The sequence below is a fragment of the Tachyglossus aculeatus genome, unplaced genomic scaffold, assembly GCF_015852505.1.
Source record: "Tachyglossus aculeatus isolate mTacAcu1 unplaced genomic scaffold, mTacAcu1.pri scaffold_12_arrow_ctg1, whole genome shotgun sequence".
In the NCBI taxonomy this organism is placed as follows: Eukaryota; Metazoa; Chordata; class Mammalia; order Monotremata; family Tachyglossidae; genus Tachyglossus; species Tachyglossus aculeatus.
In genome coordinates, this window is record NW_024044858.1 from 1,199,655 (window position 1) to 1,225,548 (window position 25,894).

General features: G+C 54.3%; 1 protein-coding gene across 2 annotated transcripts in view; it reads right to left on the reverse strand.

Moving 5' to 3' along the window:
• The window catches only part of UNC13B (unc-13 homolog B), a 210,215-nt gene that overhangs the window by 57,165 nt on the left and 127,156 nt on the right, over positions 1 to 25,894 (reverse strand). Inside the window, exons 1-4 of one of the 2 annotated variants that reach the window (XM_038742472.1) lie at positions 25,139 to 25,606; positions 13,632 to 15,925; positions 7,772 to 7,794; positions 3,019 to 3,065 (exon numbers count right to left, since the gene is read on the reverse strand). In XM_038742472.1, the coding sequence (XP_038598400.1) occupies positions 3,019 to 3,065; positions 7,772 to 7,794; positions 13,632 to 15,925; positions 25,139 to 25,458 (2,684 nt within the window). In that variant the 5' untranslated portion in view covers positions 25,459 to 25,606. Of the gene's footprint in view, positions 1 to 3,018; positions 3,066 to 7,771; positions 7,795 to 13,631; positions 15,926 to 25,138; positions 25,607 to 25,894 lie in introns of those variants that run through there. The other variant, XM_038742473.1, reaches the window with a different exon arrangement.

A 25,894-nucleotide genomic window follows, 5' to 3' on the forward strand; every position in this document is an offset into this window, starting at 1 on the left:
ACAAGAAACCAGTGACAGCTCGAGAGGTCAGAAATAAAGCAGACCCATATACACGAGCACCAGGGAGGGTGCAGATGAATTCAAAGGAGCCTGCCGATTTCCAGGATTCACGCTGACGTGACGTTTCCTTGGGGAAAATAAGCTCCAGGGTTAAAGGTAAGATCGCTGCTGATGGCTCCACTCAGTCATTCATTCCATCGTATTTACTGAGCGCTTGCTGGGTGCAGAGCACTGTACTCAGCGCTTGGGAGAGTACAATATAACAACACACAGACACGTTCCCCGCCCACGACGTGCTTACACTGGCCACCTGAGGACAACGGGCCCTGAGTGAGGCTGGCCGAGACGCCCGGGAGGGTTCAGATGCTCTCCAGCCCGTCTCGCCCAATAATTCCCACCTACGGCTCTCTGGGGCAAGAGGGACCTTGTGTCGGCAGAAAACCCGGGAGAGGGACACGCTGGAGGCCACTGCGGCTTGCCTCCCATCACGGTGGGCATATCACTGGGGAGGAAACACCATCCCTCCTCCCCCACGGTCACTCGGGAACTTCCAGGAGGACGAGGAGGAGGACCCGAGTCCTGGTAGGATGGGAGCTGAGTGCTTCTGACTGTAAATTCATAATGGCCCCAAATCCCTGCTCCTCCATCCCACTTCTGCCCGGACTTAGCCCTTATCCCGGCTCGGATTCTCCACCTTCCTGCTGCCCCTGGGCTAGAATGAGTCACACCCCTTCCCTCTGGGATTCAGGGATGGATGGGTGGGCAGGAGGGATACCCTAGGCCCTTGCCAACTTTAAGCAGGGTGTCGAGGTGGTCAGCACTATGTCCCATTTTTCATCCACCTTACGTGGCCCCTCGTGTTCATTCATTCATTCATTCATTCATTCAGTCGTATTTATTGAGTGATTACTGTGTGCTAAGCGCTTGGGAAGTACAAATCGGTAACATATAGAGTTGGTCCCTACCCAACAACGGGCTCACAGTCTAGAAGACGGGCTGACAGTCTAGTCATTCCCATTCTTATCTGTTGCACCTTAATAATAACAATAACTACGGCATTCGTTAAGTACTTACTATGTGCCAGGCTCGCGCTGGGGTGGATACAAGCAAATCGGGTTGGACACAGCCCCTGTCCCGCCTGGGGCGCGGCCTCAATTCCCGCTTTACAGATGAGATAACCGAGGCCCAGAGAGATTAAGTGACTTGCCCAGGGTCGCACAGCAGACACACGGCGGAGCCGGGATTAGAACCCGTGACCTTCTGATTTCTCAGGCCCACGCTCCTTCTCCTTGCCTTCCCCAGTTTACCTCCGGGTCCTTCCGCTCTCTACACTCCCTCTTCCGTCCCCATCCTCCATGACCCCCACCCGATGGCAGCTACTACTCTTCTCGTGGCGTCCGGGGAGGGGGACACCAGCACCGAGACCACCTCGACACCCTGCTTAAAGTCGGCAAGGGCCTAGGTTATCCCTCCTGCCCTCCCATCCATCCCTGAATCCCAGAGGAAGGGGTGCGACTCATTCTAGTCCAGGGGCGGCAGGAAGGTGGAGACTGAGGTGGGGCAGAGGGTGTTTTCCAATCCCATTTCCCCAAACCTGGTCTGTCAGCTGCTAGGGCCCACGGGACGCTAGCTGGCTGGGTTCGTTGCGGGCAGGGGAACGTGCCTCCCAACTCTGTTATACTCCCAGGCACTTGGTACAGTGCTAATCGCTCAATAAATACGACTGACACCCCAGCCTTACCCGTCGTGGGGTCTTACAGCACCCAAAGCGCCAGCTGACACTCCCAATTCCATACTGACTAGCTCAGAGTGGGTTAAATCACCCACTCTGCAACTTGACTCACCCAAGATGAGCAGAAACGTCCACTCCGCTCTTAGGTACCTGGTACTTCTTCCTTAATTCCCCGCTCACGACCCTATTCCTCCGGCGCTGGGAATCCCTCTTTCCTGGGTTCGGCCACCCTTGACCGTTTGGGCTTATCTTCCTGGAAGATCCCTCACTCCCCTTCCCCTCTCCTGCTCTTCAGTCTTCCGCTCTCTCCGGGTGTTGTTCTGTCTGATGCCTCTGTGCTCCCTCCTTTCTCTCTCTCCTCCCTCCCCACCCTCTCACCAGCCTTATTCATCATCATCATCATCAATCGTATTTATTGAGCGCTTACTATGTGCAGAGCACTGGACTAAGCGCTTGGGAAGTACAAATTGGCAACATATAGAGACAGTCCCTACCCAACAGTGGGCTCACAGTCTAAAAGTCTTATTCCCTCCCCCACACTGGATTCTCCTCCAACCTAGGTGAGCCACACGGACTCCCTGAAGGAGAAAACAACTACACAAACCAGGAAACCTGCCTCATGCTGACCAGCTCAGAATCCTCCCTGGACCCCGAGGATTTTTCCACACTAAACCGGACCCAACCCAGCATATCAGGCCCCTTTCGAGTGGCAGTACAGCTGATCTTACTATGTGCCAGGCTAGACTGTGAGCCCACTGTTGGGTAGGGACCGTCTCTATATGTTGCCAACTTATACTTCCCAAGCGCTTAGTACAGTGCTCTGCACACAGTAAGCGCTCAATAAATACGATTGATGGATCCCAGGTCGGGAGAGCCAAACAGAACGGCGTGGAAAGAGGAAGACGGGGAAATCTTCCACATGAAAGCAGGGCAACGGCTCAAGTGAGGAGGGGAGAGCTGTACAAATCAGGCCCAGAACCTGGCTGGATTTGGAAGTGGGTCAGTTCAATCTGGGCCCAGAGGTTTAATTCCGGGAAAAGGCGGCAGGGTGGGGGGTTCTTGTGGGTCAGGCCTGACCCACGCGGGCTTTAGCGCCCACAAACCCCACATAGAGACACAGCCGCTAACTTCCCTTTCTCCACTCCCTCGCCGCCCTCGGGCAAACCTTTGATCCCGGGGCTTCCCGTCAGTTTGGCAAGGGCTAGGAAGCAAACGCTCCCTTCTCCTGGCCGGGGCATTGGTCCGACCAGAGGCTCTCTTTCACGTCCCCCAGTAAAGCCGCTTACCCGCCCTTGAACCACGGCTGCTTCGATGGGTCGCCATCGTCGGGGACCTGGAAAGGAGGAGAGGAAAAGGAAATGATTTCTCGAAAAAACCCAAGTCACTGAAACGGGGTAGTGAGATCCGCTTCGGGGCAGGGGCGGGGAGACCTGTTCATGCAGGTCGATGAGTGTGCGTGCAAACACACACACACACATCTGCTTCCAGCAGCACCAGCTGAAGATATAATGCATTAAGACAGACACACGCATACATGCACACACACGCTCTGTCTCCGCGATGGGCCACGACTCACCAGAAGCGCTACGTTCAGTGCCCGGCACACAGTGAGCGCTCAGTGAATACGACTGAATGAATGAACCGCGGTGGTGGATTTGAAGAGCCTGTTCAGTGTACCTGGTCTTTCCAGAGAACGCTCAGAAAGGCGGATCGACCCCTTTCCGCAGCCAAAAACAACCCCCCCGAGCAAACGAGAACACCGTGCAGGCTCCTTGTGGGTTCAAACCGAAGTAGTCCAAACCCATGCAAGCACGACCACGCGGGCGGGAGTGCCTTGGTCGGCCGGGGAGACGGCTCACGCTGCCGGGAGGGGAATTCGGCTTCATCGGCGAGACTCGATGAAGGTAATACAAGGGCGGGGGAATTCACGCTTACTTACTCCTAAACTCTGCTAACAGCTTGGATGCGTGACCGTCCCGCACCGTCCCCTTCTCTGAAGCCGCAGCCGGATCGGATCCAATGGGTCCTGAGGCCAAATGGACCAAACCCGGAGCAAAGGCTTATTGCCGGCGCCAAGTTGGCCCTGCGAGCCCCCCCCGGCCCGGTGATGCCGCCCTTAGTCCTCTGGACTGTAAGCTCGCTGCAGGCAGGGAGTGTGTCGGTCGTATGGCTATATCGCTCTCCCAAGCGATCAGTTCAGTGCTCAGCACGCGGTAAACGCCCAATAAGTACGCTGGGTCGACTGATGAGGGGAGCGGCCTGCCTCCCGGCGGCTGTACTTCTCCATTGGTTCCCCCAGGATGGCCACAGAGAAACCTCAGCGAGGTTGCGTCTGGACCTGAAGGATGCCACCCCGTCTGCAGGCGGAGGACGGGTCCCTTGGCATCCGCCATCTGGGACTGGCGGATTGGGCATCTCCTCTAGATCACATGTAGACGACCCCACTCCTTCCTCAAACCCCGCCTTCGGGGCCCCTGCTCCGGTAAACTTCACAGGATGAGCTGAAAAGCCTCCTTTCCGAAACTAAGGTGGGCGGAGGTGCAGGAGAGAGAACCATCTGGTTCGACCTAGAGCTGCGCGGCGGGGAGGATGGGAAAGGAAACGGAAATACCACCCGTCTATTCTCTCCCAGCACTTAGTACAGTGCTCTGCACAAGTAAGCACTTAATAAACACCGCCGCCACCGCTACTCCAACGACTGTTGCTACTACTCCAGCCAAGAATGCCAGCGAGATGGCTAACGGAGCATCCCTCGGGGTGCCCGCTTTCTCCGACGCTTCCAGTGACTGGGGAGGGCTCTCACGTCCGCTGGTTCTCGGGATGCCAGCGGCTGGGGAACAGCGTGCCCAAGGAGACTCTATGTGTTGCCAATTTGTACTTCCCAAGCGCTTAGTACAGTGCTCTGCACATAGTAAGCGCTCACTAAATACGATTGATGATGATGAGACGCCCCAGGTGACGACAGCCCAAGCCCAAGCCTGTCCCGGAGCAGGTCGAGGGCAGCCTACAGAGAGAGAGGCCGCCGGGAAAAGTCCTTCCCCCCACAAGGCAGAATGAAGAGGAGAGAGAAACGGAGGCAGAGATGGTTGCCCCAGAGATAGAGCGGTGGAAGAGTAAGCTCGGGATCACTTCCTGAACTCAGATTGCCCCGCAAATCTCAGGAGAAGAAACCCAGCCCGCTTGCCTTGGTCTAGAGAGAAGAATCTGCTACGGATCCAAATTCCTCGATATGAACCAGACGACTGACTCGAATTTGATGTCCTTCCCTAGCCCTGACACACCCACCTCTCCCCTCCTGCCCTGGCCACGGGTGATGAGGCTGTCGGTCAAATGGCCGCCGGCCGGCCGAATGATCCTCGGCCCCCAGGCGACTGGCGGTTGACGGCTCTGGATGGCAGCGGCTTTCCCAAACTGGAAAAACTCGGCACGGGACAACTGTGCCCAGCCCTGGCTTTCGGGCAGGCTCTGGGGACGGGCCACACCCAGGGAGCTCTCCACCCACTGACTGGATTCTGCTACTTGCGCAGCACCCTAGCCGACAATGCTAAAGAAAACAGTGCCAACGAGACAGAGAAGCAGGAGGCCCTTGGACCCTTTGGAAGACTAAAAGGCAGCAAGATTGGGCAAGGAATGGTTTGCTTTTTTCCTGTGATACGGTACTCTCCCAAGCGCTTGATACAGTGCTCTGCGCTCTGCTCTGTTGCCAACTTGTACTTCCCAAACGCTTAGTCCAGTGCTCTGCACACAGCAAGCGCTCAATAAATACGATTGATTGATTGATTGAAGCTACGATTGACTGACGCTGTGGGGGCGAACGGCTGAAAGAAGTCTTAGGGCTCTGGGCTGTCCCTTCCTTCGTACGGGGCACGGTAAGGGCCAAAGCAGAGCACCAACGGTTTCCGGGGACCAGACTCTCCTCTCCTCCCAGCCTGGCTGTCAAAGAGATTTCTTCTTCCTTAGACTGTGAGCCCACTGTTGGGTAGGGACTGTCTCTATATGTTGCCAATTTGTACTTCCCAAGCGCTTAGTACAGTGCTCTGCACATAGTAAGCGCTCAATAAATACGACTGATGATGATGATTGACGATGAAAGAGGCCTCGCCAAAGGAAGACTCCGAAACTTCTATTCCAGGAGCTGACAGAGAGAGTCTCTAACCTGCCAGAGGTGGGGGATGAGAGGAAGGGATGGTCAGCTGGCAGGAGGGGATGACCCGCCTGCCCAAGCATCCTCTCTGCTCCAAGCCGACAGGAGCCCACTGCTGGGTAGGGACCGTCTCTATATGTTACCAACTTGTACTTCCCAAGCGCTTAGTACAGTGCTCTGCACGCAGTAAGCGCTCAATAAATACAATTGATGATGATGGGCAGGGGTTGACTCTGCCAACAAGAACCAGACTGGGGAGCGGCGGAAGACAAACGGGAGGGAGGGCCGCCGGCGACCCATCCCAAGACACTACAGGTGGGCCGGGGAAGACGATAAGCGATGCCGGTACCGGGTCAGACCCCACCCCATCAAGCCCGATACCCCGCGTCCCTGACGGGGACACCAGGGCACCTGAAGCCCCCGCGGTCACCTGTCCTCCCAACTCGGGCTGGGGAGCGATTCCTGACCGCCTGTGGGCAGGGAACACGTCTCCCGACCCTGTTACGCTGTACCCGCCCGAGCGAGCGCTTGGTACAGTGCTCTGCACTCGGGAAACCCTCAGTAAAATACGACTGTTTGCTCGATCCTTCCCGCCGGAGAAGCCGAGCTCTCGATTCGAAGCTCTACACTCATTCATTCAATCATATTTATTGAGCGCTTACTGTGTGCTGAGCACTGTACCAAGCGCTTGGACCCCCCCCCGCCGTCAAGCCCTATCCAGGGCAGCCGTATCCAAGATCAAGTCCCGGGATGTGTCGATTCCAAGCCCGAGGCCGGGGTTCTCCGGTGCTCTGACCTAAAGGCGGGAGCGGCAGCTGCAATGCAGACTGTCCTGACCTACCAGGGGCGAAGCGGAGCTCCGGGAATCTCTAAGGGACAGAATGGGGTGGCCCTGATGGGAGCTCAACCTAGTCACCCCTGGGGAGAAGGCCTGGGAAAAACTGCGCATTTGGGCTGGCTGACCCCACTGTGGGCGGACCCCAAGTCCGGCACCCCGGGCCACCAGAGCCCTAATTGCGGCCACCAGCAACGGCCGAAGCACCGGGCCGCCACGCGGCTCGGTGAGCGCGACCAGCCCCCGGACAGGGCAGCCGTTCCACGGGGACCGTCCCGGCCAGCGGCCCGATTCCCGACTCCTTCCGCGGCGGGCAGAGTCGGGGTGGCAAACAGCCGCGGACGAGTCCCTCGGAGAAAGCGCAGTCGGCAGTCTAATCCGCACCGATAATCCCAACGGGTCCCTGACCATTTCGGGCCTGGCTCGGGTCACTCCCGGCTCCGGCCCGGCAGCCGAAGGGCCCAGCGTTAGCACCGACCTAGATTCTCTACCGCTCCAGGCCACGCTATATACCGACGGCGTGAACGCCAGGAGCAAGAAGACGGAATCCCGAAAGGGGGCCGGGAGACGGGGCAGGGACGTTCCCACGTGGGATGGGCAGCTGTGGGTGAGGGTAGAGAGAGCTCCAGGGCCCCTCTGCCATGCTAACGCTTCCCAAACACACTCCACGCAGTCAAGCAGGGCTGATCCTTGCGGGGAACGGGGCTGTATGTCTGTAGGCCGGGAGGAGCGGGCAGAGGAGAGCGGCATGAAGAGGATCTGAAGCCTCATCTTGCGGGGCGGGGGCTGGCATCTGTGCGAGAGGCGCAAATCCAAGAGTGCCAACGTGCTGCGACACAATCAGCGGTATTTCCGTGCCAAGGGATGGGTAATCCCTCCACTGAACAGACTCTCATTATATACGAAGGATTAGGCATCGTTCAGAAACCGGGCATGCTGAATGCGGAGGGAATCGCAGGGCGCCCCGCGGAAGCCACGGCACTACGACAGGGCATGCACACGGGAGGGAGAGGCGGGAAGGCACGCGCTGTTCGGAAGGGGACGGGGCGGCATGCGCAACCTGCAGGTCTCTTCCGGGGCCCTCTGTGAAGAAAGAGAGGGGAAAAAGGGAGGGAAGCGAGAGAGGGAAAAGAGGAGGAAAATGGGAAGGACGGAAGAGATGAAAAAGGAGAAGAAAATGGGAAGGAAGGAAAGAAGGGGAGGAAAAGGAGAAGGGAGGAAGTTAGGGAGGAAAAGGAGAAAAAGGCAGGAAGGGGGAGAATGAGAAAGGGAAGGACAGGATGAAAAGGAGAAGGAAAAAGGAGGGAGGGAGGAAAAGGAAGAAAGGAAAGAAAGGAGCAAGAGGAATAAAAAGATTAGAACAGGTTTCTGTCCTGGGTATGGAGATCAAACGCAGTGAACAGTGCTGATTCGCCTGAGATTCCAAGAGAATAAGTGGAAGTTTGATTGGCAGCGTGGCTTAGCGGAAAGTGGCTTGGGAGTCAGAGGTCGTGGGTTTTAATCCCGGCTCCGCTGCTTGTCAGCTGGGTGACTCTGGGCAAGCCACTTTACTTCTCTGCGCCTCAGTTACCTCATCTGTAAAACGGGGATTAAGACCGTGACCCCTACGTGGGACAACCTGATTACCTTGTATCTACACCAGCGCTTAGAACAGTGGTTGGCACATAGTAAGCGCTTAACAGATACCATCATTTTCATTATTAATAATAATAATAATAATTACTCTGTGCTTTGCACATAGTAAGCGCTTAATAAATGCCATTATTATTATTATCATCATTAATAATAATAATAATAATAATAATAATAACAACAATAATAATGCCCCCAAGGGTTTAGGGAAGGAGAGAAGAATCGAGTCCTACCCCATAACCCATCACCCCATTTTCCAGGGGGAAATAGCAAGAAGAGCGCCTTCACATAAAAAGACAAAGGTGATTCTGGCCATTTCTTAATTAAACCAGAGAAAATTTTTTGTTAGAAGGGTTGGGGTAGGGATGGCGGGGCGGGAGGGGGAGATGAGAATTACACCGCTTCCTGATATGGCACTTAGGACATTTGCCTCCATTCCTCAGAAACCTCCAATAGCTGTCCTTCCTAACAAAAAAAATTAAAAAATAAAATAAAAATCTCCTTACCATTTGCTCACCTGCTACTCCCCAGCCCCTATTCTTCGCTCCTCCCAAACTCACAACCTTACGGTTTCCTGCTTCACAACTCACCTGCCTATACCTCCCTGCTCCCGTGCTCCTCTGGCCTGGGAATCCCTCCCCTCTTTCAAGCGCTTAGCACAGTGCTCTGCACCCGGTAAGCGCTCAATAAATACGACTGATGGATTTCCCTTCATAATCACCAGCCCAATACTCTCCCCATCTTCAAAGCCCTACTAAAATCCTATATCCAGGAAGTCTTCCCTGCTTCCCTCTGGACTCGTCTCTCTTCCTGATGTGCCGCCTCTGCACCTGGGCTCACATCTCTGCCTCACACCAACGCGAGGGGAACTTCTAATTAGGTCAATGCGTGGGCTAAATTAAGCGCTCAATAAATACGATCCCTCCCCATCCCCCCCCACCTTACCTCCTTCCCCTCCCCGCAGCACCTGTATATATGTTTGTACAGATTTATTACTCTATTTATGCATTTATTTTACTTGTACATATTTACTCTGTTTTATTTTGTTAATATGCTTTGTTTTGTTGTCTGGCTCCCCCTTCTAGACCGTGAGCCCGCTGTCGGGTAGGGACCGTCTCTATATGCTGCCAACTTGGACTTCCCAAGTGCTTAGTACAGTGCCCTGCACACAGTAAGCGCTCAATAAACATGACTGAATGAATGAATCTCACCCCCCAAAGCTCTCGGCTCCTCTTCCTACCGTCACCGCCTCAGCACTGCTCATCATCATCAATCGTATTTATTGAGCGCTTACTATGTGCAGAGCACTGTAATAAGCGCTTGGGAAATACAAATTGGCAACACATAGAGACAGTTGTCCCTGTCCTTACGCTCTGCTGCTTCCCCGTCTGTGGTGTATTTTAATTTACGTCTCCCCTATTAGATTGTAAGCTCCTTGACGGCAGAGGTAATTTCTACCGACTCGAACGTCCGCGAGCGCTTGCGACGGGGCTCTGCACCGAGTAAGCGCTCAGTAAATGCCGCAGAATGGCCAGATCCATCAGAACAGACCCGGCTAGAGGGACGTAGGGTTAAACAACCCCAGAGGCCCAGCTCCTAGTCTAGAGAACCTAACATCCCTTCACACAACGGTAAGCGCTCAATAAATACGATTTAAATGAACATGCGGTGGTGGTCCGGTAAATGAACGCCCGGAGCTGCTGTCTGAATTGTTACTTGTTACAATTGTTGGAGAAAAGCCGCGGGGCTCGGTGAAAAAGAGCCCGGGCTTTGGAGTCAGGGGTCATTCACTCATTCAGTAGTATTTATTGAGCGCTGACTATGTGCCAAGCACTGTTCTAAGCGCTGGGGGGATATGGGGTGATCAGGTGGTCCCACGTGGGGCTCACGGTCTTCATCCCCATTTTACAGATGAGGTCACTGAGGCTCAGAGAAGTGAAGTGACTTGCCCAAGGTCACACAGCAGACACGTGGCGGAGGCGGGATTCGAACCCATGACCTCTGACTCCAAAGCCTGGGCTCTTCCCACTGAGCCACGCCGCTTCTCATGGGTTCAAGTCCCGGCTCTGCCAATTGGCAGTGGTGTGACTTTGGGCAAGTATGTTGTATGTGTTTGTATGTTGTATTTATTACTCTATTTATCTATTTTACTTGTACATATTTATTCTATCTATTTTATTCTGTTTATATGTTTTGTTCTCTGTCTCCCCCTTCTAGACTATGAGCCCACTGTTGGGTAGGGACCGTCTCTATATGTTGCCAAATTGTACTTCCCAAGTGCTTAGTACAGTGCTCTGCAAACAGTAAGTGCTCAATAAATACGATTGAAAGAATGAATGAATGAGAAGTCACTTCACTGGGCCTCAGTTCCCTCATCTGTCAAATGAGGATGAAGACTCCGAGCCGCCCCGTGGGACCACCTGATCACCTTGTAACCTCCCCAGCGCTTAGAACAGTGCTTTGCGCATAGTAAGCGCTTAATAAATGCCATCATTCTTATTCTTATTACTTCTGAAATGACAAATATGGCCCAGTGGATAAAGTCAGAGGCATTGGATTCTAATCCTGGCTCCGCTGCTTGTCTGCTGGGGGACTTTGGGCATTCTCTGTGCCTCACTTACTTCATCCCTAAGAGAAGCAGCGTGGCTCAGTGGAAAGAGCCCGGGCTTGGGAGTCAAAGGTCATGGGTTCAAACCCCGGCTCTGCCGCTTGTCAGCTGTGTGACTTTGGGCAAGTCACTTCACTTCTCTGGGCCTCAGTGACCTCATCTGTAAAATGGGGATGAAGACTGTGAGCCCCACATGGGACAACCTGATCACCTCGTATCCTCCCCAGTGCTTAGAACAGTGCTTTGCACATAGTAAGCGCTTAACAAATACCAAAATTATTAATTATTATTATTATAAAATGGGGATTAAGACCGTGCGCCCCATGTGGGACACGGAGTGGGTCCAACCTGATTAGCCAGTTTCTACCCCAGCAATCAATCAATCAATCGTATTTATTGAGCGCTTACTGTGTGCAGAGCACTGTACGGTGCCTGGCACGTAGTAAGAGCTTAACAGATAGGATAAAAAATTAATAAATAAACTTTCCATCACCTGCCACTAACGGGAGCCAAAACAAGAGCCACCAAGTTCCTTCATTCTGGCCAGGGTGTTCCAGAGTGTCCCATCAACAGCCAGCCCGACTTCCAGAAGTATCCCTGGGTGGAACTTTCCTCCGTAGTATAATAATAATAATAATAATAATGGCATTTATTAAGCGCTTACTATGTGCAAAGCACTGTTCTAAAGCGCTGGGAAGGTTACAAGGTGATCAGGTTGTCCCACGGGGGGCTCACAGTCTTACTCCCCATTTTACAGATGAGGGAACTGAGGCAGAGAGAAGTGAAGTGACTCGCCCAAAGTCACAAAGCTGACGACCGGCGGAGCCGGGATTTGAAGCCATGACCTCCGACTCCAAAGCCCGGGCTCTTTCCACTGCGCCACGCTGCTTCCCCAAGCAGGGGAGTATGCTTCCCCTTTATCCCTCCTATCCCTCCTTTCCACATGGAAGGCTGAGCCAGGTCTGCCCCGACCCCCCAAAAAAACCTCTGCTTTTCCAGCCTTCCTCGTGCGCCCGCGGACCAGCCGAGGTGTCTGGCCCCGATGGAGACTGGCAACCTTGGGGACGGACCAACAAGATACGCACAGGCCCCATTTGCAGGGGAGGGATGAGGTGCAGCGTGGCTCAGCGGAAAGGGCAGGGGCTTTGGAGTCGGAGGGCCCGGGTTCAAATCCCGGCTCCGCCAATTGTCAGCTGGGTGACTTCGGGCCAGTCACTTCACCGCGCCTCTCGGTTCCCTCATCTGTAAAATGGGAGTTGAGACGGTGAGCCCCCCGGGGGACAACCTGATCGCCTTGTATCCTCCCCAGTGCTTAGAACGGTACATAGTAAGCGCTTAATAAATGCCATTATTATTATTGTTATTAGGTCCAAAGCCAAATAGGAACTGGGTATGAATGGAAACAGTCGGTTGGGTGCCTACAACCAGGCTGGGGAACAAACTCCCCGTTGATGCTCATTCCATGAGTCCAACCCAGCGGCTATCTCCTGCGGCTCCCGGCTAATCTTTGGTGGGCAGGGTCTGAAGGGATCCACTTGGCCGTCCTCCCCGGGGGTGAGGACGGGACTGAGGGTCTGAGCTTCGGACCTAGTGCCATATTGTCTGACCCTATCCCCCCGAGGGCCTGTGGCCCAGACTCCACCCCTGCAAAGCTTTACAGTTACGACGAAAACGGACTGAAGCCTGCCGTCTTTGCACGACTACTGTTTGTTCCGAGGAGTGTCAACCTTCTGGATTCCTCTCCCGCTCTCCCAGCCATCACGGACACAAGGCCCTGGAGAGCCGTTGGCCTGGATCCCACGACAGGAGGACAATTTAGACAGAGAGAGAGAGAGAGAGAAATCCAGGAGCCAACCGGAGAAGCAGAGCCAAATCGCTGGCTAACAGTCCTTCTAAACGGTCCCCAGGTGCCCATAAATTGACTTTGTAATTTGTACCTGATGCGAAGTCAAAGCCACGGAATCAGCACTACCTTCCCCCAGAGGCAATTCCACAGATAATTTTGAAAAGAAACATGCCATTATCGGCGACACTACAGCAACCTCGGGTCGGCTTCCTCCCCCAGGACCGGCTCCGCGCCTCGTTTCCCTCGGTCGGCTTCTCCGGAGGACCGAGAGACGGATTATCCCGGCCGGTTTCTAGTGACCTGTCAATCCCCAGAACCATCTTTAGGGTGAAGGTAGTTTCTACACCCCCCACTATCCCCTTGAGACTTGCCCTTCTTACTCAGGTCTAAAAAAATCCTCCTACTTCTTAAACCCAAGGTGACTCACTTGGAGTACTCGGATTCGGGGGTCTTGCCCGGTGAATAGATGGTGGGGGTGAGCGGGACGTTAGGCGAAGAGAGGGAAGGGGAGGACTTGAGGAATGGATCAGGCCCACGGGAGAGTTGGGGAGTGGGATGGAGGAGCCCTGGCGCCCTTGGGCCGCCCGCCACTCTGGGGAAGGAGGTAGCTGAGGGGAAATTCCGGGGATACACTCGGAGCGTAGGCACTGCCCTCTCCCCTTTGGAAATAAGGTAATTTACACGATCGGAAGCCTCCCCCGGTCCCAGGAGTTCCGGGCGAAATGCTGAGCGGTGACAATCCCCGCACGCTTTTAGGCACCGCTCCTTAAAAACCCAGCTCTGGATGAACGACCGCCTGAAAACAGCCTCCTCAGACGCTCAGCGGCCATGTACCTGGATACGGTTCTTCAGCTTCCGACAGCGAGTCCTGCAAGAGTCTTTTCTGCATCAGCCTCTTTTCCCTCAGGAGGTTTTTGAAGTTGTTGATGCACTTGCTGAGGTAGATGGTTTCCACGCACACCTGTTCCAGGCTCAGCCCGCCGTCCGTGGACCGGTCCGAGTCGACCGCCGCGTCCCGGGCACGAGCATCGGGATGCGAACGCGGCACGGAACAAGAGAGAGGGGAGCTGGCGGGGGCCGGAGGGGGGTCGCCGGGGTCGGGGAGCATCTCCTTCTGCCCGGCGAGGGCCGCTTCGCCGTCGGCGGCCTCGCTGGCCAGGCTCTCGCTCCACAGACTGAAAGGGCTCCCCGTCCTGCTGTCGGCCTGCCCGCCGGGGCTGGCTTCTCGCAGCCTGGCGCTGCCGTCGGTCCGGCAGCGGCCGGCGTCGTCCGGGCTGAGCGGGTCGGCGCTCTCCAGCCTCTGGAACACGCCCTGCAGGACGGACCTCACCTGGTGAATCGCCTTTCCGAGCCGGCTCGTGTAGAACTTCACATCCTCCCCGTCCACGCTGCCCTGCAAGGGCTCCAGGAAATACGGGGAGTTCTCCAAGACATCCAGGAGGAGCCGCCCGGCCGGCTCCTCCTCGTTCAGGTCGACGGGCACCAGGTCTCCGTGACTCTCCGCTCCCACGTGATCCAGCCCGCCGTCGTGGCTCAAAGCCAACGGCCGACCACCCCGGTCTCCCAGAAGGGTATCGGGCCGGTCCAGGCTGGGAATCTCCGGGCCGGGCCCGCCGTCTCGGGAATCGCTCTCTTCCGCGGGCTCTCCCTCGGCCCTCGGGTCCCGGGCGGGAGGCGCGCACGCAGCGGTCCCGTTTCCGGGGCCGCGGCCGACTTCTCCGCCTCCCCGGTTGAGGAGCCCCTCGGAGTCCCCTGGTTTTTCCCGCTTCGGGATCGACCCCAAGGGAGCTTGCTTAGATTCCCACGGAGTGGAGGGAGATGGCTCGCCGGAGGGTGGGGTCTGCCCGGGGAGCTTGGGCCCCACCGGCCCTCCCTCAACCCAGCTGCCTTTTGGAGCAAAGCCGAGCTCCTCCGAGAGGCTCGGGGGGTTCGGACTTCCCTCCAGGCCCCGGATCTGAACGGTCCCCGCGCGGTACCCCGTGGTCTCTGAGCCTGCCCGGAGATGCCCTCCTTCATCGTCAGGACTCCGTGAGCGCTGGCGATGCTCCTGGAGCCTCTGCTGCAGGAAGGAGCCCAAGGGCTCTTCACGGGTCGCGATCTTGACCCCCAAACGTTGTAGGAGAATCGATTTCTGTAGGATGAGGTCCCTCTGCTCGGGCTGCACGAGTGTGACGACCGCCGGCCTGGGGGCCGGGGCCTTGCCTCTCGTCAGGCTGGACCGGTAGGCGTCCTTGATGTACTTGCTGCACTGGACGCCGTTGACGCACTGGTGCTCGGCCAGAAAGCGGTAAATGAGCTCCACCGTGTTCTCCCCGTCCCGCTCCGGGAGGCCGTAGAAGTACAGTACGGCTTCCTCGCCGAGGGCCCCCCGGCGGGACTCGCCGCCCGCCGCGACCCGAGGCGCTTGGGCCTTGGAGCCGCCCGCCGGCTGCAGGCCCTCGATCTCGCTGAGGACCGAGTCCACGCAGCTCAACACCTCGTCCACCGAGCCCCTGACGGAGCCCAGGTGCTGCCGGAGCTCGGCGATTTCCGTCTGGATCTGGCTGATCCCTTGCAGCTCCTTGATGATGGACTCCACCACATCCGCCCCCAGGTCCCGCCGCCGCAGCCTGCCGCCCTTGGAGGCCGGGGCCCCGTTTGGACCAGACGGCCCGGACCGCTCGGGGCTCCCTCTCCGGCCCGCGGCAACGCCGAGGGCGGAGCGATCCCGGGGACCGGACGCCGGGGCGTCCTTGGCCGGGCCCGGAAACGGGGACGGCCTTAGCTGCCCTCTGGCCGAGCGGTCCTCCGGCCAGCCGTGCCCGGGGCGAGGCACCTGGACGCAGCCGTCGCAGTTCAGTCGCACCTCCCCGAGGCACCCTGGCTTGCCTTCCCCCGAGCCCCGGCTGCTCTCCTGGGGAACGGCGACTTCAGGGGTGGGGTCCGCGGGACTCGGCAGCCTGCTCTTGAGGTCCCCAACTGAGCCATTCCCACTGGGTGCCCCCGGGGAGGGCTGGGTGGGTGGCCCCTGGCTCCCCGAGGGTTCATCTGGCGAGTCTTGTAACAGCTTCTTCATTTTCTCCTTCAGGTGCGGGGGGCGTCTCTGCTTCGGGTACCGCTTTCCGGCCGAGAGTCTCCAGATGGGTTTCCTGGGAAAGGCAGTACCGCGGTTCGGTTTTTCGGTTTTCCCAGTCGACCCCAAGCGATTATCAGCGGCTGCTCCCCCGGGTTGGGTCGGAGTGCTACCCCAGAGAGGGATGCGCACGCATGCACACATACAGACACACACAAAAGACGAACCATCACCACCCGCCAATCAACGGTGTCTGATATACTCCTGGATGTGGATTCTATTCTAGCACCGAGAAGAGGAATCATCATCATCATCATCAATCGTATTTATTGAGCGCTTCCTATGTGCAGAGCACTGTACTAAGCACTTGGGAAGTACAAATTGGCAACATAGAGAGACAGTCCCTACCCAACACTGGGCTCACAGTCTAAAAGGGGGAGACAGAGAACAAAACCACACATACTAACAAAATAAAATAAATAGAATAGATATGTACAAGTAAAATCAATAAATAAAAAGAGTAATAAATATGTACAAACATATATATATGTATATATATACATGCAGGAATGATACTGCGCTTAGGGCTGAAGGAAAAAAAAAAAACATTTTAAACAGACGGGCAAAAATTCGCGCTCCACGAGATTTCTGCTCCACTGCCAGGAAATCTTTTAATCTTTCCACACCCCACCTCTTCCACCTCTAACCCGAAGGAGAAAGCATTCTTCCCACCTAAAGCGATTTCTCCTCCCCTTCATCAAACCATATCCCTACCTTCCCTCAGAGCCCTCAAAAGCCTGATTAATCTCCCCACCTTACCAGGCCATTTCTTGAGTCACCTCAGCGCTTGCTTATCACCTTTGTGAATTCATGCTTGTCTGTCAGTTGGGCTGTCCTCCCTCCTTGACCGACCCTAAGTCTGCCAGTCAAATGCCTCTCCGGTAATTGTGGTCGGCCCGAAGGCCTTTTGAAACTCCCCAGAGAGAGGATGACTCAAAAATACACGTTAAAGGGGATATATAAGCCGCTCAGGAGTGGCAGGATTGTGTTAGCTCCAGTGTTCTCGCTTTCCACCGGCCAAAATCGCCACCTACTTCCCTGAGTGAATAAAGGCTCGATCCCCTCGTATTCAGAAGGCAAAAAAGTCATACTCAATCACAAAATTAACCTTTCTATTTAAAAAATAAATGATAGCATCTGGCTAGGAGGATTCGGTGTCCCCAGCCCTGGGTGGAGGGGCAGCGTGGCCTAGCGCATAGAGCCCGGACCTGGGCCTCAGGAGGGCCTGGGTTCTAATCCCGGCTCCACCGCTTGTCTGCTGTGTGACCTTGGGCAACTCACTTCACTTCTCTGTGCCTCAGTTACCTCATCTGCAAAATGGAGGCTACGACTGTGAGCCCACGTAGAACGGGGACTGTGCCCAACCTGATTACCATGTATCAGCGCTTAGAACAGTGCTTTGCACATAGTAAGCGCTTAATAACTACCATTATTATTATTATTATTATTATTATCTACCCCCGAGCTTAGATCGGTGCCTAGCACATAGTAAGCGCTTAACAAATTCATTCATTCACTCAATCGTATTTATTGAGCGCTTACTGTGTGCAGAGCACTGTACTAAGCGCTTGGGAAGTACAAGTTGGCAACATATAGAGACGGTCCCTACCCAACAGCGGGCTCACAGTCTAGAAGGGGGAGACAGACAATAAAACAAAATGTACTAACAGAATAAAATAAATAGAATAAATATGTACAAGGAAAATAAATAAATAAATAGAGTAATAAATACGTAACAAACACCATAAAAGAAAAAAAAAACCACGCCAGTAGTCAGGTTGGGCCATTTCCCTTTCAGATCTAAGACTCTCGCCAGAACTTGAGCCTGAAGAGAAATAAAGCACTGGCTGGCTCTGGGCGAGGACCATCCCTGGCCCACAAAAGCAGCAGTGGGAGATTGAAACAAAATAGCATTACCATACGTACAACTGGCAATTTATAACAATAATAATAATAAAAATGATGGCATTTGTTAAGCGCTTACTATGTGCAAAGCACTGCTCTAAGCGCTGAATTTCTCTCACCACCAACTAAACAAACCGATCCCGGGCAGAGAGGGAGCATAGCGTATCACCTGTATATATGTATATATGTTTGTACATATTTATTACTCTATTTATTTATTTATTTATTTATTTTACCTGTACATATCTATTCTATTTATTTTATTTTGTTAGTATGTTTGGTTTTGTTCTCTGTCTCCCCCTTTTAGACTGTGAGCCCACTGTTGGGTAGGGACTGTCTCTATATGCTGCCAATTTGTACTTCCCAAGCGCTTAGTACAGTGCTCTGCACATAGGAAGCGCTCAATAAATACGATTGATGGTGATGATAGCGTAGTGGAAAGAGCACTGAACCGTGAACCAGGGGACCTGGGGCAAGTCCAGTCCCAGCTCTGCTCCTGGACTTCGGTGTGATCCCGGGCCTCTTTGTGGCTCAGTTTCCTCATCTTTAAGAGCAGCATCTTTAAGAGCAGGTTACTGAGAGGGCAGTCCTACACTAAACAGATTCCTTTTCCTTTCCCTGCTCCAATTCCCTGCATCCAGGTTACTGAGAGGGCAGTCCTACACTAAAATAGATCCCTTTTCCTTTCCCTGCTCCAATTCCCTGCATCCTAGCCCTATCCCGGCTCTACCGTGCTGACTGGAGGGCTTGGGGGAAAATCTCTTCCCCCTTTCATTTCCTCTTGCCTGGAGGGCATCTCCACATGGATGCCCAGCCAGCATTTGAAGCTCAAATACATCTAGAAACTGAATTTCTCATACTTCCTCCCACTAACTTTCCCACTGGTGTGGCCTAGTGGAAAGAGCACTGGGCTAGGAGTGGGAAGGACCCGGGTTCTAATCCCGGCTTCACCACTCGTCTGCTCTGCGACCCTGGGTAAGTCACTTGACTTCTCTCTACCTCAGTTACCTCGTCTGTTAAAATGTGGATTAAGACTGTGAGCCCAATGTGGGATAGGGGCTGTGTCCAACTCAGTGACGCTGTATCTTCTAGATTTTGTTGCCAATTTGTACTTGCCAAGCGCTTAGTACAGTGCTCTGCGCATAGTAAGTGCTCAATAAATACGACTGATGATGATTTTGAGCCCGTTGTTGGGTAGGGACCGTCTCTATATGCTGCCGACTTGCACTTCCCAAGCACTTAGTACAGTGCTCTGCACATAGTAAGCGCTCAATAAATACGATTGATGATGATTTTGAGCCCGTTGTTGGGTAGGGACCGTCTCTATATGTTGCCGACTTGCACTTCCCAAGCGCTGAGTATGGTGCTCTGCGCACGGTAAGTGCTCAATAAATACGATTGAATGAATGAATCTACCCCAGTGCTTAGTAGTGTCTGGCACATGGTAAGCGTTAAACTTACACCACAATTATTATTAGTAGTATTAATTACTATTATACTGCCACAACTTCAGCGTCACCCTTCTGCCTCTCTTTCAACTGCCACATTCACAGAACATTGTTAATTTCTGTTGTTCTTTCCCCCACAATATCTCCCAGGTTGACCCCTTCTTTCTCACCCTAATGGTCACCGCTGTGGTCCAGGAGCTCATCATACTCTAACAAGATTACTAGATCGGCCTCCTCACTGGTCTCCCGACCTCCGGTCTCCCCCCGTTCCGCCCTGCGCTTCACTCTGAGGCTCGGCTCATCATTTTAAAACGCAGTTCTGCGCACATCTCTCTACTCCTCAGAAACCTTCAGTTCACGCGCACTGACACTCCTGACCACGGCTTTCGAAGCAGTCCATTAGCTAACTCCCTAAGCCTAGCCCGCTGGGCCTCGTTCTCCATCCTCCCACCTCCAGTCCCTGCCTCAAACCCTCCGTCTTCCGGAAACCCCTGGGATCGTGTCTGCCAACTCTATTGCAATGTACTTTCCCTAGTGCTCAGATTACGGTGTTCACTCAAATACCACCATTTGATTCCCCGTTAAATCTGTCAGACCCCGCATTCCCCGTCTTCAAAGGCCTTCTGCAATCCCTCCCCCTCTAGGAAGCTTTCTCCAATAAAATGTTCTTCTCCCCAGGTTACAGCCTCCAAACAACATCTTCACGTATCTTGCCACCGCAAACTCCCGCTGTACTTTTACACATAACCACTCTTCTCCCTGTTCCGTCGGCACCTGTTCCTCCCATCTGTACATTACGTGTGTCTGCTCCGGTCAACTGTAAGCTTGGAAGATCTCTGCACCTTTTTCAGCCTGGGCGAGTGACCATGCCACGCAGACCTGACCGAAAAGGCTGGGCGAGGAGCGATCACAAGAATTACGAACCTGTGGACTATAAATTTAACCCAAATGCCAGAGGGGATTTAAGTAAGGACCAGACGCAAAGGGGCCGATTTCAACTGCATCTCCTAGAAGCTATTGGGATATTCTGGGAAGAATCTGGCTTCCCTGCCACTAGTGAAGTAGCTCCACCCTGCTCTGGACGGGGCAGAGATTTCCTTCTGGAGGGGGGAAAAAAAAAAACCCAAGCCCGTCCGGTCTGTGGCTCTGGATTCCTGTTCCTGTCAGCTGTTCCCCCGGGACCCAGCTAGAAGAAGAATTTCATGTGGTGAGGTAGTTCCGGTTAAGTTCAACCTGGAATGAAAAAGAAGCAAGGACGAGATAATCTGGGGGTATTTTAGCCTACACCCTTTTCCATTTACTTCCGCCAAGGAAAGCTTTAGGGTGCCCCAGTGATCTGCTACGTAGTGAGTAGCTCTGGGTAGTCAGGAAATCAAGCTTTAAACGTCAATGGCATTAAATAGTCAGTAAACATTAATCTCCGTTGTTGGCATTATTTTCGGTTGGTAATACTGATTACATCTCAACTCTGACCATTATTCTCTCTGGGGGTCTGGTTTGGCCGTAATTATCGGGGCCCCTTACAGAGTTCCAGACTAGAACTTCTAATCCCCGACATTTCCCTGGGACCGCTCTGAATATCAGATGGTCAGCTTTGAGTTCTAGTAGGTGTTGAATACTTCCGCTTTTGTGACTAACGGCAAGTGAGAGGGAGAAGCTATGACTCTCCTCTCTCGCACTGTTCGGCACGTGGCATTTAATGCTGTAGTCATTTGGTTGAGTTAAGATACCCCCACCGGGAAAACCATGATGTTCCCCCGACCCCCTCCCATCCCAAAGAGGGGGAGTCAGACTAAAGCCGCGTGCCGCTAGAACCGATCCTGGGCCCGCTCCTCCAAATCTCCACTCCCAAGGCATTAACGGCAGAACATCCTGTTTCAAAGGAGGCTGTGACATATTAAGGAGATGCAGGAAATTTGCAGTAAGGGCTGCCATAGCAACCTTCTCCCCAGCCCCTACCAGTCTTCTCTCAGCCTCCTTGGGAATTTCTGTAAAACTCCAAAGATCCTTCCCCGCTGATCAGCTCTAAAAAGTGCTCCCGATAGCCTGGGCCTGAATGAGTGAAATGGGAAACCGCTGCGGCCGAGATGGATCGGTAGCAGGTCGGAGAGCCGGGAGCTACACGGGGTCACTGACGGCAATTCCCGGGACGGACCACTGCCCCGGGGAAAACGCTGAACAGCCACGGGCTTTGGTGCTTTGTGATCCAGAAACAGACCCACGGACATTTTACTGCTATTCAATTTTCACCCTTCCTATCACAGAGTCAAGAAGGTAGCTCATTCCAGATTCGGGGAGAACGACATTTTTTAGATGGGACACTGATACTGGAGCCCGGTGTGAGGTAGCAGCGGCGGGGTCCTGTCCCAGAAGAAGTGAAATCAGACGAGGACTGGACCAACTGTCATCATCCCCTCCCATGCCAGCTGGCCTCTTTCTTTGCGGCAGGAGGGATTTAGCAGTCCCCCATGGCTCCGGGCGCACGGACATCCCCGACGGCCAGAGAAGATGGGGGAGAGTTCGCCTTTCGGGCTCTACGCCCCAAGTCGCTCATGATGCCCCAGACCCTGGCATCAAGCCCGGGCAGAGCCCTCGAGTGACTAGGCCACTTACATCCTAGGAACTTGGAGGAGGGAGGCTGGCCCGTCCACCCCCACCCTTCTTCTCCGAGAACAAGCACTCCACCATCACCGAGGCCCACCGTCACTTGCCCTGTCCCAGCCCCCCTGGGCGAACTGCAGACTAGAGAGCGGACTACCGCGCAGGCGAGACGCCTCCATTTTCCGCTCCGAAAGCCAACGATCACTGGGCCGCCCGTGGCCTCTCCGGGAGGGAAGCGAAAGGCGGCGGGGATGCGATATCCAGCCAGAGGCTGGATGCCGCCCACAGAGGTCCAGACCGCTCTGTCGGCCTCACTCAAACTCCGAGGAAATCCCCGCGGGGGTGAGGCAAGCAGGAGGAAGGGCTACACACCCCAGCGGAGCCAGCTTTGGAATCACCTCCAGGGGAACTTAGAGGCAAAACTGAGAACGCCACTAAGAGGAAACAGGAATGTCAGGCAGACACCCACTAAAATAGACCCACGAGTGCTGCTTCTTGAGCGGGAAAAGTACTTAAACAGGAGGGCACAGTTTTTCCTACAGACTGCCAAGAGGAGGAGATGGCACATGCAGCTCATTGTGCACCGAGGCGTGGCCACTCAACTCGAAAGGGCCCGGCCCTGGAACTCATCGCAACTTGGAGGATGAAACTGCTGATGCTTCTAAAATGGCAGCTGGACAAACCTCCTTTTCAAAGGATCTCAAAATCCCAGATCCAGTTCGGTTCCAGGCAGGTGAATGAGTAAGCCATCCGTGGCAAGTGGGTGTCTGTTCTTTCCTTCACGACAGCGGGAATGGAGACTCCGGCGAGGGAAACAAAGGAAACGTTATGAAGAATTTACCAACTCCTCCCTGCGATTGTTCCTGACCCAAAACAGCCTGAGACCTTTCAAGATGGAAGAACACACGCAGACTAAATCAACAGGAACAAATACACGGACTCAACCTCTTCAAATGCATTTTGAGGAAACTAGATGGGCGTTTTAAAGAAAAACCCCACCCAACCGTGCCCAACTAGACGGGGAACGGGGGCATTCCAGACAGATTTCCTCATCTGTAAAACGGGAATCAAGACTGTGAGCCACACGTGGGACAGGGACTGTGTCCAACCCAAATTGCTTGTCTCCATCCCAGCGCTTAGTACAGTGCCCGCTACATAGCAAATGCTTAACAAATATCCTTATTATTATTATTACTATTGAGGTCCTAAAAGAGGGTACCGTAACCTATATTCTGAAATCCTGTTTGAGAAAAAGTTACTCACAGCCACAGGATTAAGAAACCTAGTACACACAGTCAAAAACAGGAGTTTTGTTCAAAATCATGCCGGAAAGTCTTGATCTGATCATCAAAATTGAGAGGATGGACCTCCCGGTGAATGTGTTTTGATTTGTTGGCGTGAAAGACCCACAGGACGTGTCGGTTGTTGTTTCTCACGGTATTTGTTAAGCACTCACTATGTGCCAGGCACTGAGCGCTAGGGTGCAGAAAAGGTAGTAAGATTGGACACCGTCCACGTCCCACATGGGGCTCACAGTCTCAATCCCCATTTTACAGATGAGGAAACCGAGGCCCAGAGAAGTCAAATGACTCACCCGAGGCCACGCAGCAGACAGATGGCAGAGCCGGGATTAGAAACCAGGTCCTTCTGACACCCGGGCCCGTGCTCTAACCATTAGGCCACGCTGCTGTTGAGGCTGGGAGGAATCCAGATGGGGAGGACTGAGTTTCCTACTTGACTAGCACTCGGCACTCTCATTTCAGGACAACGGCGGGCCAATTTCCAGCTGGCCTCCCTGAAGACCGAGACCAGGCGGATGGGCGGATTCAGCCCAGGGGCAGAAAATGACAGATTTGGCCAAAATCTCCCGGCACCCTCTGAGCTGTCCCCACTCCTTCCCTGGGGCCCGGCAGCCCGAGCCTCGATTATCCCGAGGGCGTTAACTCCCCGATCGTGAGAAGGAGGCAAGGAATAGGTACATGGCCCAGACGCATCCACCCACAGGTTACTTAGAACAGTGCTTTGCACATAGTAAGCGCTTAACAAATGCCGATTATTATTATTATTATTATTATTATTATTTGAGCTACCCTAAAGCCCTGGGGGAGCCCGCCAACTCCCCTGCAGACTGTCAGCTCCTTGAGGGTCACGTCTACCAACTCCGTTACGCTGGTACGGTGCTCGGCACACAGAAAGCGCTCGGTGAATGCCACTGGCAAATTGCTTTCTCTGATGGAGAGAGACTGAACCAACTCATCTGTATTTTGAGGAATCCTGGGAGCTGGAGCGAGTCCTGGGAAAAAAAACAGCTGACCACGTTCCAATCCAGAGCGGTGAGGCTCAGGATGGATCCGTCGGACACGTCCAAACGGAGAGGTCAGGGCCCCGGCTGGAAACGCACCTTGTCTGAATTAGGAGCGGAGACGGGGCAGTTGAAACGGGCCCCGGGCCACCTGCTGGGGCAGAATCAAGGTGAATCCAAAACGAGCAACCGTACCGACCGAGGCCGTCTCTCTCCTTCCCAAGCCGCGTTTTAGTCCGAGGGCTGTGAATGGCGTCCGCCCTTCCCCGCCCCCAGATCTCCTGGGCAAGCAGGGTCGGGAGCATTCCTGCGGGAATCTGCCCATTAGCCACCTATCCGGTCGCCCACTGGAAAAGCAGAGGCACGGAAAGAGAGAGAGAGAGGGAGGCAGAGAGCCAGGAACCCACCACATAAAAGAAGAACAGTTTTCCTGCATGCCCTAATTGCTGCCTGCAGCCTCCCTGTGGCTTCTTCCCACTCCGGAATTGCCATTTTCCCTTTTCACTTTCAGCACAGGGACTTCAACCTGGTGTCAGGAAACACAACCACCTCAAACCAGTGCTTCTGTCCGGCCCCGTCTACCTCCCTCGGCCGTGACCCCTGCGGCTATTAGGCGGTAAAACTCTGGCGGAAAAGACGACCTGTCCTAACCTTTACGGCCACATTCCGGTCTGGAGTCCGGCAGGGCCACGACGAATTCAGACCCCGTCCCCTCCCTCCGAGATTTCTAAAAACGCCGTAACAGAGTTGGAGGCAAACGCATCACCGGGCAGCGGAGCTGTGTACACACAAACACACCCAGACCCAAGCTTCGGCATCCACACCCTGACAACAATTCTCTCCTCGGAGCTCCGGAGTAAGGCTCGCTTAGAAATGCCTCTTTCGGAAGGCTAGCCCCTGATTACTACGGCATTAACCAACCCCAAGGCACGCCGGACAGCCCTCCGTTTCGCTTTTGCTCTTCGACACTTACCTTGCTATTAAGTAACAGCCTAAATCAAGGTCGAGATCAATAAAAAACACAACCGCGTCAATACCAAACCACAGATCCCGAAAGCTCTCTCTGGCAGAAACCCAGCCCCGAAAACTCCATCCCGGAAAAGTGCCGGGACGGAGGAGCGTAAGGAACTTTCTACACGGAAGGTGAGGCAGGTTCCTCTTCCCGTCAGCTGAGAGCCGGGTCGGAGGCACTGTCGGCAGGCAGCTGAGGAACAGCGCAAGACCCAAGACAGATTCCACTCGGTTGGAGCTGCCGGGCGCCGCGGGAGCAAAGCTGGAAATCCAGAGATTCATGAGCGTCAGCGAGGACTCCGGCAGCGATGGTCTGCCTTATAAGCAGGATTTCCCCCTTGCCCACTGAAGAACCGGAGCAGCTAAACTTCTCCCAAATCTGGAATTGCCGCTCGGCAGATTACACTTGGAGACAGAGAGAGAGCGGTTTATCTGCTGATGTTCCTCCCCCTTCTTCCCGGCTGCCTCTTGTCGGGAAGCCTCGCTCACCACTCCCCTCACAGATTCTCAGCACAAATAGACCTTCTCCTTTCTTTCGCTCTCTCTCTCTCTCACTCACACACACACACAGACACTCCTTACACAGCCCCATGCATGCATAAAAACACACATCTCTCACACACAGCACACTCCATCTTCCCCATACACACCCCCAGTCAAGGAGTGGCATGTCACGCAACCCCAAATTCCTTTCTCACACACGCCTGGTGCATACAGA